Source organism: Oncorhynchus keta, chromosome 37 (assembly GCF_023373465.1).
Source record: "Oncorhynchus keta strain PuntledgeMale-10-30-2019 chromosome 37, Oket_V2, whole genome shotgun sequence".
NCBI lineage: Eukaryota > Metazoa > Chordata > Actinopteri > Salmoniformes > Salmonidae > Oncorhynchus > Oncorhynchus keta.
Genome location: NC_068457.1, coordinates 13,087,542 through 13,103,781, shown reverse-complemented (window position 1 = coordinate 13,103,781; position 16,240 = coordinate 13,087,542). Strand labels below are relative to the sequence as shown.

The following is a 16,240-nucleotide window of genomic DNA, read 5'->3' as shown; positions in this document are numbered from 1 at the left end:
CAAAAATATTGTAATCCGATTAGATACTTCTGAAAAACTGAATGACTTTTAAAATAAGAACTGTGGCATGTCTCCACTAACAGGTGGAAGTTACAAAATGTGCCTCAATCTTCTGTGACGCCCTTCCCCCACACAGGACAGAGTCATGTTTCTCTCCATGTGTACTCTTAAGCCCGTGATACAGAGGCAACATTACCTCCAGAAATTCCAAGTGTATCATGGCCTTAAAGGCTCCAATGAAAATTGTCAGTGTGAAAAGAGACAAGTCAGGTGACAGTCATCACATTCAGAAAAAGTATTTAATGTTTTAAACAGTAGGCCTACTGGGAGATCACTCAGCACAAAGTCAGCAACCTCTTCAAGATACTAATGCTAAAATGACTCAAAGGCAAATTATTCTTCAGATTGATAAGAATATTAATTCTGAGACATACATGCATCATTATAGACGATGGGTGATACTGAACAATGAAACACACAAAATGGTTTCTGGAAGAGACGGGCTACACAATTAACCATACAAGTTCTGTTCTCAGTAGAAAAATACAGCTTTACACTTAATGAAAGTTACAGCCAATGCAGAATGGAAAATGACAGGTTAAGCAGAATATGTCCCGATTATGGCGTTTTAATAGTTATGCATAGATGGTGCCGACAGACATGGCAGCTTTGCCTCTAGCTATGTAACTTTACAGTATTGTTTTTTTTGTGTTATTTCTTACATTACTGGCCCAGAACGTTTTGTGTTATTACATACAGCCGGAAAGTACTTTTGGATATCAGAGTGGCGGTAACTCCCCAGCATTACAACTTTCCCAAATTGGATCCTTTGTTTCTTACCCCCCAGGGCATATTTTTTAACTGTTAGATACTATTGCATTGTTGGAGCTAGGAACACAAGCATTTCGCTACACCCGCAATAACATCTGCTAAATATGTGTATGTGACCAATAAAATAACATTTGATTTGAATAGAGAATCAGGCTTCAGGACTACCAGAGTAAAGGTCATTCAAGCAATGTCCTCAGGTGACCCTTTTAGGCTTTGAAGGTTGTTCTTAGCTGTGTGTTCTCCGATGAATAGTCAACGCACTTCTGGCACTAAAGCATTTTCTACAGAAAATATTTGCCAGTCATGGTATTAATGTGGTTCCTCCCCTCTGTCTCCCCAGACGATTCAGATTGGAAGGAGTGAACAATTTACAACAATCCTGACAGCAAAATAGTTTACTGCTCATCTGATTATCCTCATATGCACTTGTGACCGCCAGTGCTTAAATATCTGCTACTATAGCAACGATTATCTGATTTCGCTCGTGTGAATCCTCATATGCGTTGTCAGATGACCTTTATGACGAAAATATTTGCCACAATAATGACAGTTACAAGATGTCTCCTGTGTGATTCTTCATGTGATAACTTAGAGAAGTGTGCTGATTATAAAATTTTCCACAGAACTGGCAGCAAAAACGTTTCTGCCCTGTGTGAATCCTCCTGTGAATATTCAGATCCCTAAATTCAAAAAAACATTTGCCACAATCATGGCAGCGATGCGATTTCTCCTCTGTGTGCGACCTCCTATGATAATTCAGGGACCCAGCATTAGAAAAATATTTGCCACATTCCCCACAGCAATACAATTTCTCTCCTGTGTGATCCTTCAAAGTGGTCAAGGAGGGTTCGAAGCGGTCAGACTGAGTGAATACTTTGCCACAATTCACCCTTGTGTGAATCTTCATATGAGAATCCAGATATCCCCACTGAGCAAAACATTTGCCACATTCATCACAGCGAAACTGATTACCTTTGGAGTGTATCATGATCCTATGAGAATTCAGTTTTCCCATCTGAGTGAAACATTCCCCACAATCACTACAGCAAAATTATTTATCTGCTGTCTGACACCTCCTTTGCACTGGTGATTTCAGATCCATTGATTTTCTACCCTTGGAGCTGATAAAACTTTTTCTCTTTTCTGTCTGTGTCCTCCTCGATTTGGGCCGAGAGCCACTGGTTGGCTTTGAATAATCCACTTCCTTCGGTTTTGGTCTGTCTTTGTATTCTTCACTTTGGGTTTGTGAGGACTGAGTTGGGTACTGATCATAGTCACTTTTCACCCAGGCAGGAGTGAATACAGAGTCTTCCTCCTCCTGGATTATCCGGAATTCCTCCTGCTTCTTGTTAATCTGTATGGGGTTCCAGTCATCTTGCCCCAAATCGGGGCTCCACTCTTGTTCAAAGTACTGCTGCTCAGGAGGAAACTCCACCTCAGAGACAATGAACTGCTCAAAATCTGAAGGGATGGAGAAAAGAGGAGTTAGAATTTATAAGCTGATGAGACAGGTGGTCTTTGCATTGTCTTATGTCAGGCAGTACTTCATCCTCAACTGACAGTGTAGACAAATCCCGACAAAAAGAATCGGGGTCCCTGTTGAAAGATAAGTTCAGCCTTTTACGACGTAATTATAGTTGGTTCTTCACCTTGAAAGTAGCCTATGAATCTTTAAACAGCCACGACAAACATTGGCTAACTTAAGCCACAACTAGCAAAACATCTATGGAATTGCAACTGTGCAATGTCAAATCAAATTAGGGCTGACCCCAATTAATCGACTGGTCGATTGTTTGGTCGATAGGCTGTTGGTCAACCGAGATTGTTTTAGTCAAGCAGTAACAAATCGGGGTGTGACCGCCAGTGCTTAAATATATATATATATATATATATCTGCGCCCATCTCTGAACTAATCCATTGCGGAGGCCTAGACTAAAGCCAATCTATGCTTGATTTGAAAACGTGGTCGGAGACTCCATATGGAGGGTGTGACGCAGAGGCATGTAGAGGCCAAATCGAGTTCTGTGCCGCATCGTCATGCGCCTCCCAAATTTTGCAACAATGCAGAGGGCTCTGTATAGCTCCGCATTGACATGATTGGTTGACAGTACGTGGGGGTGGTACATTCTGTATAAACACAAACTCACTTTCTTGACAACATCTCTGCACTGCTCTTGCGCTTCACAGAAGTATGAATGCCCTGACTTCTGCGGAGGTCATATCATCATAAATGCTGCATGGTAAATGCAAACGGCAGATTGAACATGCGCCCAGATGAACAATGCACTTCACTCTCCAGAATGCGCTCTCTCCCGGCAATTTGTGCACATCCATTGTTTCATAACTTCATTGTGTGAAATGTTTGCTTTTGATTGTTAGTGTATATTAATTCTCATTACATACACTACCGGTCAAAAGTTTTATAACACCTACTCATTCAAGGGTTTCTTTATTTGTACTATTTTCTACATTGTAGAATAATGATGACATCAAAACTATGAAATAACACATATAGTAACCAAAAAAAGTGTTCAATAAAAATATATTTAAAAATATACCGTGTCACGACACAACTGATTGGCTCACACATTAAGGAAAGACATTCCACAAATTAACTTTTAACAAGGCACACCTGTTAATTTAAATGCATTCCAGGTGACTACCTCACGAAGCTGGTTGAGAGAATGTCAAGAGTGTGCAAAGCTGTCATCATGGCAAAGGGTGGCTACTTTGAAGAATCTCATAAAATATATTTTGAATTGTTTTACACTTTTTTGGTTACATGATTCCATGTGTTATTTCATAGTTTTGTGTCTTCACTATTATTCTACAATGTATAAAATAGTACAAAAAGAAAAACTCTTGAATGAGTAGGTGTTCTATAACTTTTGACCGGTAGTGTATATCACCAGTAGTACATTTACCGTTAATTCTTATAATTACTAATCTTCAATGTTTTACTTTGGTTCCAGTCATTTATTTTAATGCATTCAATATTATTATTCCTGTTCTCATTGTCAGAGTGGACAATTGTTTGCACAACCTATACTAACTACACTTGTGAGAAACAAGTTTTGGTTTATTTAATTCAATTTGAGTTCTGTCAATTTAGTCTGTGTGTTTTGTTTCGAGCGCTGCTGTCAATGTTGTGTAAGGATGTGCACGCATAGAAGTAGTTCTATAGGCTACCTGGCCTGAGTGCAAATGTAGGCATAGAAAAGGTGCCCATTTGGGGATCTGATAGTATTTCTGACTGGCTTAACGCACCACCACTAACGACCTGTGGAGCTTCTCAAAGTAATGTTTTCTTCACCTCAAAAACAGCAAGCAAACTAAGTCTTTTACAATTACAATACAATCTTTCCAGCTCTTTCTCTCTTTCGATAACCACTCGGCGTGAAAGGGGAAAATGTCATGCTCTGATCCAGTGGAAAAGTCATAAAAATAGGCTTCTTTATTAGTGCTTGACTTGGACTGAAATAGGTTCTGGTACTCATTTTTAGTCGTGGTACTGTTTATATTTAGGTGCAGGAGCTCCACAATACTTTTGAGCTTATATTCTATAAGAGGAACAGGAGCTCAAGCATTTTTTTGAGGGTGTCGGTACTCAGTTCTGGTGAGCTCCTGCCCTGCTTCTTATTTTTTTTATTTTAATATTACCTTTATTTAACCAGGCAAGTCAGTTAAGAACATATTCTTATTTTCAATGACGGCCTGGGAACAGTGGGTTAACTGCCTGTTCTGGGGCAGAACGACAGATTTTTACCTTGTCAGCTCGGGGGTTTTAACTCGCAACCTTCCGGTTACTAGTCCAACGCTCTAACCACTAGGCTACGCTGCCGCCCTTGCGCAAATGGCCTACAGCTGTGTCTGTCCCAAGCTCACTGTATTTTATACAATGTTGCAAGTAGTAGGCTTCCAGCTGGACCCAAGTTAATACAATGTTTCAAGTTTGTTGCAGACAGGCCAAATGTAGCCAATGTGATTTATAGGATATTTATTTTTATCAGGATATTTTCTACCTGCAGGCTGCAATGTTTTTATTTGTTGGCTTTATGTAGGCTATTTTTACATAGTTGACAATGGCAAAACTTTTTAGGTTTGTATCATTTTCATTTGGATAGAATTTTGATTAACTACATGACAATGATTAAGATATGAAGACGTTATAAATTAAATGGTTTCGTGAAAATGTGCATATGAAAACCATAACTGGCACACAGATCCTCAGACATGGTAAGATAAATTGGCATTCCACATGAGAGAGGTTGCCGACTCCCCATGTAGCCTATTACCAGCACCTTCAGGAGAGTAATGGCAGAATCAGCAAAAGCCAGCAGGAGCTGGAGCAGAATAGGTGGGTCAGGTTAATTGTTTTCTTCTTCTGGTTATCTAGATCTCTGTCGCACTCTTGAGGTATCAAATCGTAAGCTTAAAGCATCAGACAAGCTCAATGCATATAGTTGATTTTATTAAAACAGAGTGTCTCTATATATAGAAAAAAATATATGTTGAAAAATTGAGCAATAGATTTGTGAAAAGAACAGAAGACTTTCGGTCAACCAAGATGTTTTTGTTGTTGTCAGGGACAGCCCTAAATCAAATAATTGTGTTGATTTCAGTTGATTTGGCTATTAACTGGAAAAGTGTTTCATTAAGACAGGAGGCATTCTGCCCGTATTTGTTTTTTTTTTGCCTCTATCCATTTAAGTTAGTAAGGAGGACACCGGCATCTTTCGCAACCTTAATGGAGGATGTTTAATGTATAGCAGGGAAATTAGTGTGCTAGCCAATGTACAATGGCTGTTCAAACGATAGTGGCAACATCAAAAGACAGAAACAGCGACTACTAACGACTGTTCAGGCTAGAAATGATGCAGAGGCAGGCTGCTAATGGAGTCATGGCAGAGGGGAAGAGCCGAAGCGAGAGGGTTTACTCCACCCCAAATCTGTCCACATTAAGCAGGTCATTAATTATCAAGCAAGTGAGGAGTTTTTGCATGGGGGGGAATGAGTGTGGAATTTTGTCAGGATAAAAATGTATTGCCATTTTGATTTAAAAAAAGCCTAATTTGATCTAATATAAGTTTTGTAACACTTAGGTTATTACAAGTGTACTGCAGAAGGCTGGTGCGAGGAGGACCGCTAATAGTATTAGCTGGAATGGAGTAAATGGAATGATATCAAACACATACCTTAATACATTTCCATTGATTCCATACTAGAAGCCCATCCTCCCAAATGATGGTGCCACTGATATAAATATGATGCACTGACATCCTGGTAACTTTGAGGGAAAAAAACACTATCGGAGTTGTCCCTGTTGAAATTCAAGACTTCAATGCATATTCATGAGGATAGCATTAGCGTCTCATTCTCCATTGAATATTGTACGTTGACTTAAACACCCCTCGTCAAATATTCAAAAGAAAATTCAAATAACAAGGTATTTCCACCAATCCAAAGAGAGGAACAGGAATGAGCTTGACAGCCCTCCGTTCTGCTCTGTGGACATCAAATCCAATTTTTAGGGAGAAGACAAGCATCTCCTCATACAGTATATCTGGGGCGTTGTCATTACGGAAATCGTTCAGTTTTTAAAACAGAGCAAACGATTGTTTCTATTTGACAAATTCAGGTAGGTCCCTCCCGTTTCATTCGCTTCTGTTTACTAATGGTTTTGCAACATAATTGGCGTAACGAAGATGCCCGCAGCCATAGTTGCGTCACTACTTCTTAAGTCATCTACTTCTTATTTGGTGTGGTCAAGCTTGGCATCCAACGTTATGGTGAATTACCGCCACCTACTGTCCTGGAGTGTGGGCCAGTGACAGGGTGAAACTAAAACCTACCTGCCAGCCCCATTGCTCTTAAAATATATAAAATATTTGAGACTATATCTAAGGACGTTCTACTCTACTTATACTCGTTAAACTGATTTCCTGTATCCCCTTCTCCCTCATTCTAGATCGCAACCTCTTCACCTCTGATACTGCCCACACTGTTGCAATACATGCTCCACGGTCTCGGTTTCAAAGTCAAACACCCCGCCTATTGTACAATTTCTTCTTAAAATCTGTTTTTAACCCTAACCCAATGCTAACCTTATACCTAACCTTAAATTAATACCAAAAATCGACGTTTTGTTTTTATAAATGTTTACGATAGAGCCGATTGATTTTGTGGCTGTGGCAACTAGTGACAACCCCTGATCACCCCTTCAACATTGCTGCCTAGTTTTCTAACCACGTTACTTAAGCTAGCTTCCTGCAGCACTGAATTAAATCCTAAACAATGCAAATATTTTTAAAATGAATGTTGAATACTGAGAAAGTAACAAACCTGCTCTATACATCTTTATCTCAGGTTTCAGGATGATGTCAAGCAGCCCCTGTATACGTCGGTTGTCCTCTTTCGATAGATAAACGTTGTCCTGGTACTCTGATATCGTTTTTGCAACGGCTCTGAATATCTCATCCGCAGGCCCTGTACATCGTTGGTTAAAAATCACTCTCAACAACTCCAATTTAGACATTTTTTCAGATATGCCCATGGCTAGTTCGTATTGCGTTCCGTCACCCGTGAAGCCTACAAGAGTAATGAAGAACTTCCGGGGCAAGTTATTTTAATCCTTCAAAGTAAGAATATTATGTGAAACTGTAAAATTAACAATAAAAGCAAAAATGGAATTAACATTTTATACTAGTATTACAACTCACGGATCTCTTGAAGTAATGTGGTAATTGTTTAATAAAAAAATAAAAAAACAGGATTCCCACTCTTCAAGAAATCACTCCATAACCTTTCCATAAAATGTTTTATTGACTTACAAGGATGAAAATTCTCATTTTTAAAAAATGTAACCTTTATTTAACTAGGCAAGTAAGTTAAGAACACATTTTTATTTACAACTACGGCCTCCCAAAAGGCAAAAGACCTCCCGCGGAGATGGGGGCTGTGATTATTTTTTTTTTTAAATTAGAGAATATATATATAATTATTTTTTAAATATATTTTTTTAAATATCAATTATTTTATTTTTATTTATTATATATATATATATATATATATATATATAAAGAGGGTTAAACACACGATAACTACACACCGAAGTAGGTATTATACATGTATGTGTAGATAAACAATGTATCAATTCCCTAGGTGAAAATCCAGTTTGTTCAGGTAGAGAATGGCTACTGGTGTCTAGTGGGCTGAACTGGAATCTAATGGTCTCTACTGGATTCAATAGGACCAGTTTAAGTGACCGTTTGAGCTAGACTCAGTTACAGCTTGCATCAATGTGGATTTCATCAGATCAAGATAATTGTATCACTATCGTTGGACCAATTATTTGACAGATATTGTGCAGTGATTGCCTGGCAGGGTTCACATGGAAAGTTATAAAATGAGACAAATATAATCAAGTTAAACTGTGAACAATAGTAACTTGTCTGTCTGATGCCCTTCCCTACACAGGGCACCGTCATGTTCCCGTGCATTCTCTCAATGTGTCTGCTTAAGCCTTTGTTTTGAAGCAATCATCACTTAGCCTATATAGTTTCTTCTTAGTTTTTATTCTCTAAAGACTATTCAATGCACTTTTGGCACTTAAGCATTTGACAGACACTTGTAAGATTCCTCCTGTGTGAATGTCTCACACACAGTAGCCACATTTCCATCCACAGTTTTTATGCGAGTTAAATCAAATCAAATGTTATTTGTCACATACACATGTTTAGCAGATGTTATTGCAGGTGTAGTGATGCTTGTGTTTCTAGCTCCAACCATGCAGTAATACCTAACAATTCACAACAATGCACACAACCTAAAAGGAAAATAATGGAATTAAGGAATATATCAATATTAAGATGTGCAATGTCAGAGTAGCATAGACTAAAATACAGTAGAATAGAATACAGTATATACACATGAGATGAGTAAAGTAGTATGTAAACATTAAACATGAGTAAAGTGACAAGTGTTCCATTATTAAAGTGGCCATTTCAAGTCCATGTACAGTGGGGCAAAAAAAGTATTTAGTCAGCCACCAATTGTGCAAGTTCTCCCACTTAAAAAGATGAGAGGCCTGTAATTTTCACCATAGGTACTCTTCAACTATGACAGACAAAATGAGGGGGAAAAATCCAGAAAATCACATTGTAGGATTTTTTATGAATTTATTTGCAAATTATGGTGGAAAATAAGTATTTGGTCACCTACAAACAAGCGAGATTTCTGGCTCTCACAGACCTGTAACTTCTTCTTTAAGAGGCTCCTCTGTCCTCCACTCGTTACCTGTATTAATGGCACCTCTTTGAACTTGTTATCAGTATAAAAGACACCTGTCTACAACCTCAAACAGTCACACTCCACTATGGCCAAGACCAAAGAGATGTCAAAGGACACCAGAAACAAAATTGTAGACCTGCACCAGACTGGGAAGACTGAATCTGCAATAGGTAAGCAGCTTGGTTTGAAGAAATCAACTGTGGGAGCAATTATTAGGAAATGGAAGACATACAAGACCACTGATAATCTCCCTCGATCTGGGGCTTCACGCAAGATCTCACCCCGTGGGGTCAAAATGATCACAAGAACGGTGAGCAAAAATCCCAGAACCACACGGGGGGACCTAGTGAATGACCTGCAGAGAGCTGGGACCAAAGTAACAAAGCCTACCATTAGTAACACACTACGCCGCCAGGGACTCAAATCCTGCAGTGCGGGACGTGTCCCCTTGCTTAAGCCAGTACATGGGCAGGCCCATCTGAAGTTTGCTAGAGAGCATTTGGATGATCCAGAAGAAGATTGGGAGAATGTCATATGGTCAGATGAAACCAAAATTGAACTTTTTGGTAAAAACTCAACTCGTCGTGTTTGGAGGACAAAGAATGCTGAGTTGCATCCAAAGAACACCATACCTACTGTGAAGCATGGGGGTGGAAACATCATGCTTTGGGGCTGTTTTTCTGCAAAGGGACCAGGACGACTGATCCGTGTAAAGCAAAGAATGAATGGGGCCATGTATCGTGAGATTTTGAGTGAAAACCTCCTTCCATCAGCAATGGCATTGAAACGTGGCTGGGTCTTTCAACATGACAATGATCCCAAACACCGCCTGGGCAATGAAAGAGTGGCTTCGTAAGAAACATTTCAAGGTCCTGGAGTGGCCAGTCTCCAGATCTCAACCCCATAGAAAAACTTTGGAGGGAGTTGAAAGTCCGTGTTGCCCAGCAACAGCCCCAAAACATCACTGCTCTGCAGGAGATCTGCATGGAGGAATGGGCCAAAATACCAGCAACAGTGTGTGAAAACCTTGTGAAGATGTACAGAAAACGTTTGACCTCTGTCATTGCCAACAAAGGGTATATAACAAAGTATTGAGATAAACTTTTGTTATTGACCAAATACTTATTTTCCACCATAATTTGCAAATAAATTCATTAAAAATACTACAATGTGATTTTCTGGAGAGAAAAAAAATGCTCATTTTGTCTGTCATAGTTGAAGTGTACCTATGATGAAAATTACAGGCCTCTCATCTTTTTAAGTGGGAGAACTTGCACAATTGGTGGCTGACTAAATACTTTTTTTTTTGTCCCACTGTATAATGGTCAGGATAAAGATGGGTTAATAATTTAGCAATCAGGGGGGCAGAGAACTGCAGCAAAAATGGATCAAGCATATTAGCCCCAGGGGATTTTTTAATATTATTATTTAAAAAAAAAAATACACATCAATCTTAAGCAAAGCATCTAGTACATCACAGATAGTAAATTGTTGAAATAAACAAAGATTCACTATAAGTTGACGGGTTAACAGTCGTGTCAGCTGGATGGTGGCAGAGGGAAGAGCAGTTGATTGACTTACCAGGATCAATTAAACCAGTTTTTCTCAAGTAAAAAGCCTGCCGAGATAAAAAAGATGATTAAAAGCATCACTGATCCCATTCTTCTCAGTTATGATGCCAGAGGCCTGCCTTGGCACGGAAGAAGAGGAATGTGTTCTATTCAGCACATTGACTGTTTTCCAAAACGTAGAAGGATCACCAGCAGAGTCAGAGATTGCTTGATTAAGCTTCTGAAATCGAGATAGGACATCTGTTTCTCAATTGTCTGAAAGATTGTCAGTCCACTACAAAGTCAGTTTCCTTGAATTGGCCCAGGCCTGATTTCTCATCTGAATGAGCTCAGATTCAAGCCAAGGGTTGGATCAATCTTTGACTCTGAATTGTTTAAAAAGGGTGTGTGTATCTGCCAGAGGAATAAATATGGAGAATACATTTTCTAGAGCCAACTCAGGGTCAGGAACACAGGAGACGATGGCTAAATCAGAGTAGAACGTGTCATGTTATGATGAACTTCACAGGGTGGTGAAAGTGCATGGTATGAGCTTGATGCTCCTTTCTCAAAAATATTGAGGGTCTTATTGACATGAAGATCAATGAATACAAATATTCTCACTCTTATCCATAATAAATCTCATCATGAAGGCTAGCCTTCCCGCACAGCCTACCCTGTCTCTGCGACCTGTTGGTTAGAGAGCACGAGCCAAGACCAGAGTAGGCACATTTGCTATTTAAAGCAACAGTTTGTGACAAAACTATTCACAAAGTTAGATTTTTATTTGGTACATGAAAACATAAGCGAAAATGTACATTGTGTGCACCACGTCATCACACACTGATTGTTATCCACAACAAGTCTGCTTGGTGGAAACTGGTGGGAAAATGCGCATATTTTCTTTATGCAGAATTTAGAATATTCACATTAATATCTGTCGCCAATTGAATGGAAACCTAGCTAATGTTAAAGAAAGGCAGTTATGAAATATTTGCAAGTCATGGTAGCATGTGGTTCCTGCTCTTGGTCTCCTCATATTCTTACAATTATTGAAACATTTACAACAATCCTGACAGCGATATAGTTTATAGCTCATGTGATTTATCCTCACATGAACTCATGTGACTACCACCAGTGCTGAAAGATGTGCTACTATAGCAACAATTATATGATTTCCCTTGTGTGAATCCTCATGTGCACGGTCAGACTATCTTTACGCCGAAAATATTTGCCACAATAATGACAGGAATAACATTTCTCTGTGTGAATCCTAACGTGAGACCTCAGATTACTAGGACGAGCAAAACATTTGCCACAGACCTGGCAGCAAAGTGGTTTTTCCCCTGTGTGAATCCTCATATGAAGTGTCAGATCACCAACTCGATAGAAACATTTGCCACAATCATGACAGCGATGAGGTTTCTCCCCTGTGTGAGTCTTTCTGTGATAGTTTAGATACCCAATTTGAGTAAAACATTTGCCACATTCATCACAGCGATGCGGTTTCTTTCCTTTGTGGGCCTTCCTATGAGCATCCAGTTTTCCCATCTGAGTGAAACGTTCACCACAATCACTACAGCAAAATGGTTTCTCTTCTGTGTGACTCATTTGCACTGGTGACCTTAGATCCATGGTTTTTCTACCCTTCGAGCTTTGTCCTATTTCTGTCCATGTCTTCTTCAATTTGCACTGGGGATGAGAGTCACTGGTTGGCTCTGAGGAATTATCTTCCTTAGGTTCTGTTTTGATCTGTTCAGTTGAGGCCATTGTGTCTTCATATTCTTCACTTTGGGTTTGTGAGGACTGAGTTGAGTACTGATCATAGTCACTTTTCACCCAGGCAGGAGTGAATACAGAGTCTTCCTCCTCCTGGATGATCCTGAATTCCTCCTGTTCCTCTTTAATCTGTATGGGGTTCCAGTCATCTTGCCCCAGGATGGGGCTCAACTCCTGCTTACAATGCTGCTGCTCAGGGAGAAACTCCACTTCAGAGACATTGAACTGCTGGAAATCTGAAGGGAAGGAGAAAGGATGAGTTAGAACTGAAATGCTAATTAGCTGGTTTTAGCAACGCTAGTATTTACACACAAGCAATGCTAGGAATTAGTTGGGTTTTTTAAATTAAAAAACAGAAGTCTGCCTGAGGACAGAAGTTAAATTAAACTTAAACTGACTTAAATTTGGAAAAAAAACATAATAGAACATAAATTAAACAGACTTTCCAAACATGGGTCTGTTGTAGACCCACTTCCTCTTCGCTTACCTCATGTCAAAATTAAAAGTCCTGCACATGCACCATACCTGCACAGAAAAAAATCAACAAGTTGTGGGGGACTTTTATTTTTTTTACGTGAGGTAAGCAGAGAGGAAGTGGGTTACAACAGACCCATGTTTGGAAAGTCTGTTTAATTATACATTCCATTAGATTTTTTTTTAATTCCCCCTGCATAAGGACCAAACTTACAGACAATTGACAGAGTAAATAGAAATATCATTTTATTTCACTATTCAGCTTTTTTTCAAGCTAATTCCCATCAACGCTGTTGTGCAAATACTAGCGCTGCTAAAAACATTTACACACCGATTAGATAGGTGCTTATGCGCCATCTGACATAACGGGGTCTAGGATAGGATGGCACAACCTTCTTTTTTTAAGATAGTTCAGGATTTCACTCTCATGGGGTGGCAGGGTAGACTAGTGGTTAGAGTGTTAGACTCATAACCGAAAGGTTGCAAGTTCAAATCCCCAAGCTGACAAGGTACGAAACTGTCATTCTGCCCCTGAACAGGCAGTTAACCCACTGTTCCTAGCCCGTCATTGAAAATAAGAATTTGTTCTTAACTGACTTGCCTAGTTAAATAAAGGTTAAAAAAATAAAAATCTGTATTGTTGTCGATTGACCCAAACAGTTTTTCAAGTGTGTATAACGGGCAATAATTTTACCAGTAGCCGCAATCTGACTCTAATGATTATAATGGAAGGCGCATTGCTCAATACTGGTCTAAACACCACTAATGGTCCATTTAAAGAAAGCAAAGGTAGTGCAGCGTGCGACTGTATTCAGTAATCTAAAGAACTAAACTTTTGCATAATTGGTCAGCTGTTCAATTAAGTTCTGGATCCCAAAAAGGTGTATTACTGCCACCAACTAGACGGGGTTGGAAAAAAACAAGGTATAAATAAAACCCATACGTGATAGAGAAAATGTATTTAATCCACCCACAATAAAACACCCCAAATCTCCCACTTCCTTCAAAACTCCATATCTCCCTTCTCAGACTCTATGACCTGAGAGGGTGGTTTGGCTTGTGACAATACTCCATGCAACTCCTTCGCCGAGAAGTATTTCATTTCCAAGAACCGCTCTGCCCCGTCCACAATGACATCAATGTTTCTGGACTTCCTCTCCACCTTGGCAGTGCCATTAATCCCCATAGCTATAAAAGGCCACATTGTTAACCTTTAACATATCTGGGTCTTGCTGTTGAACAGCAAACCCTGCAGCCTTCAGTGAAGGCCTATCCACCACCATGGACTCTTCAGGAGCGCCATTCGAACCCTCAACCCTTTTAACAGCCACGTCATGTGAAATGCATTGGACTGCCCCGAGTTTGGCCAGCTCATACTTCTTCACCCTTGTTGGGCATTCATGGTTCCCACCCCAATTGCAACAGGTCACATTTTCATCACTTTTAAAACGTATGATATGATCTTTTCCACAACTTGAACATCTTGGCTTCTCCCTTTTGCAAACATGTCCAAAATCTTTACAATCACACTGCATTGGTCTTGGAACAACAACAAATACAATTCTTAGGAGATCTTAAAAACATTTTGTTCTAGGGAGATAATATCAGTCAGTTAACATTACCCTTATCAATTCTGTGTGCTTGTTTTTTTATTAAATAAATGCTTCAAATTCACAAGAATCTTCATCAGGTAATGTAACATATCTCAAAACAAAATGTATGAAATCTCTTAAAGGGGCATTTATATTTTTATTTTATTTTCTCTTCATATTCATCATCTCCAGCCTCTCCTAAAACGATTTAATTTTAAATATACTAAAGTATCAAAAGTTAATGTAATTGCTCAAATATACTTAAGTATCAAAAGTAAAAGTACAAATAATTTCAAATTCCTTATATTAAGCAAACGGCACAATTTTCTTGTTGTTCTTTTTTTTACAGATAGCCAGGGGCACACTCTAACATTATTTACAAAATAAGTATGTGTTTAGAGAGTCTGAAGATCAGAGGAAGTAGGGATGTTCTCTTGATAAGTGCGTTAATTGGACCATCATCCTGTCCTGGCATTCAAAATTAAACTAGTACTTTTGAGTGTCAATGTATGGAGAAAAAGTAAAAAGTACATTACTTTCATTAGGAATGTAGTGAAGTAAAAGTTGTCAAAAATATAAACAGTAAAGTACAGATACCCATACAAACGTCTTATGTAGTACTTTAACGTATTTTTACTTTACACCACTGCCATTGCTCTCTATTTGGAGTACAGCGCTACCGGTGAGAGAGAGAGATCAACTTGACCATTTCTTAGTTTACGATTAGGGCAAAGGCTGACAACAAATCGATAGCCCACCTTTGTCATCGTGAGTGTCGTCCGCATCATCGGCATTGGCCGTGGGGTAATTGCCCGAAGGACTGTTGTTTATTGGTGAGCCGCTGCTGACAGGCGTCTGACCTCCTTTGCCACTCACCGACATGTACCTCGACTCGGTCAGGCTGAGTTGCTTCTCTAGCATTTTGATTTGCTCTTTGCTTTGAGAGACTTCTACACTTAACGCTCCACAGCAATCCTCTACTAATTTGCAAATCTCTGTCACCGCAGCGGAGGCTAGAATATCCATGACGGAGCTTATCCGTTGACGCAAACCACTCGTCTCAGACATTTTAAGCCCTTGTTTTTGTGAAACCGGTCACAACTACTGTAGAACTACTATGAAGATGAAAAACCTTTACAAAAAAAAATGTTTTACCCAGCTTGTTCAATAAATAGTAATATTTGTAAGAATATATGGCTTATTGTCAACACTTCGCCATCTTCGATAACTGTGACCTTCCTTGCGAGCGCATCCGGTTAGAGTTAAGATAGACAAAGCGCCACCTACCGCGTGGAGACTGGAAGGCGCATTACTCAGATAAATATTTGAGTACTTAACGTTGTATTTGTAGAATTATCTTACGGTAGGAATTATTCATATAGTTTGCTGAATCGCTGTTTAATATTGAGTAAATCATGGCTTGTATTATGGTTATTGGTTATCATGTTATCAACTTGAATAAAGGATCTATCACTGGAGTAATCTTAACCTCAGACAAACTATGAGGTTATATTAGTCTCAAGATCTAGTGCAAAGCTAAATGCAAAAGTCCTGCAGAAGCATATACAAAACTTCTGACAGTTATCAACTTTTGTTGATAATATTATATATATATATATATATATATTAATCCTGCAGGATTCCTACACAATTCCTTCACAGAGGCCCAAATTCCTGTAAGATTCCCGTGGAACTTTTTAGTAAGGGATTTGTTTTTTCTTTCC

General features: G+C 39.1%; 2 protein-coding genes across 2 annotated transcripts; both read right to left on the bottom strand.

The window, feature by feature from the left end:
• Positions 1 to 280: 280 nt before the first annotated feature.
• Positions 281 to 7,418, bottom strand: LOC118399634 (uncharacterized). Its single transcript, XM_035795885.1, has 2 exons — positions 7,175 to 7,418; positions 281 to 2,292 (listed from the first exon to the last, which is right to left on the bottom strand). The coding sequence occupies exons 1-2, from the start codon at positions 7,383 to 7,385 to the stop codon at positions 1,883 to 1,885; spliced, it is 621 nt and encodes a 206-aa protein (XP_035651778.1). The 5' UTR covers positions 7,386 to 7,418; the 3' UTR covers positions 281 to 1,882.
• A 4,019-nt stretch (positions 7,419 to 11,437) lies between these two features.
• Positions 11,438 to 15,791, bottom strand: LOC118399631 (gastrula zinc finger protein XlCGF48.2-like). Its single transcript, XM_035795882.2, has 2 exons — positions 15,275 to 15,791; positions 11,438 to 12,686 (listed from the first exon to the last, which is right to left on the bottom strand). The coding sequence occupies exons 1-2, from the start codon at positions 15,582 to 15,584 to the stop codon at positions 11,839 to 11,841; spliced, it is 1,158 nt and encodes a 385-aa protein (XP_035651775.1). The 5' UTR covers positions 15,585 to 15,791; the 3' UTR covers positions 11,438 to 11,838.
• Between the last annotated feature and the right edge of the window lie 449 nt (positions 15,792 to 16,240).

Excerpts from the sequence above, each read along its gene's own strand:
- LOC118399634 (XM_035795885.1), bottom strand. The coding sequence starts at position 7,385 with ATGGGCATATCTGAAAAAATGTCTAAATTGGAGTTGTTGAGAGTGATT. Across the intron at positions 2,293-7,174 it reads GATAAAGATGTATAGAGCAG|ATTTTGAGCAGTTCATTGTC; the intron begins GTTTGTTACTTT and ends CCATCCCTTCAG.
- LOC118399631 (XM_035795882.2), bottom strand. The coding sequence starts at position 15,584 with ATGTCTGAGACGAGTGGTTTGCGTCAACGGATAAGCTCCGTCATGGAT. Across the intron at positions 12,687-15,274 it reads CGACACTCACGATGACAAAG|ATTTCCAGCAGTTCAATGTC; the intron begins GTGGGCTATCGA and ends CCTTCCCTTCAG.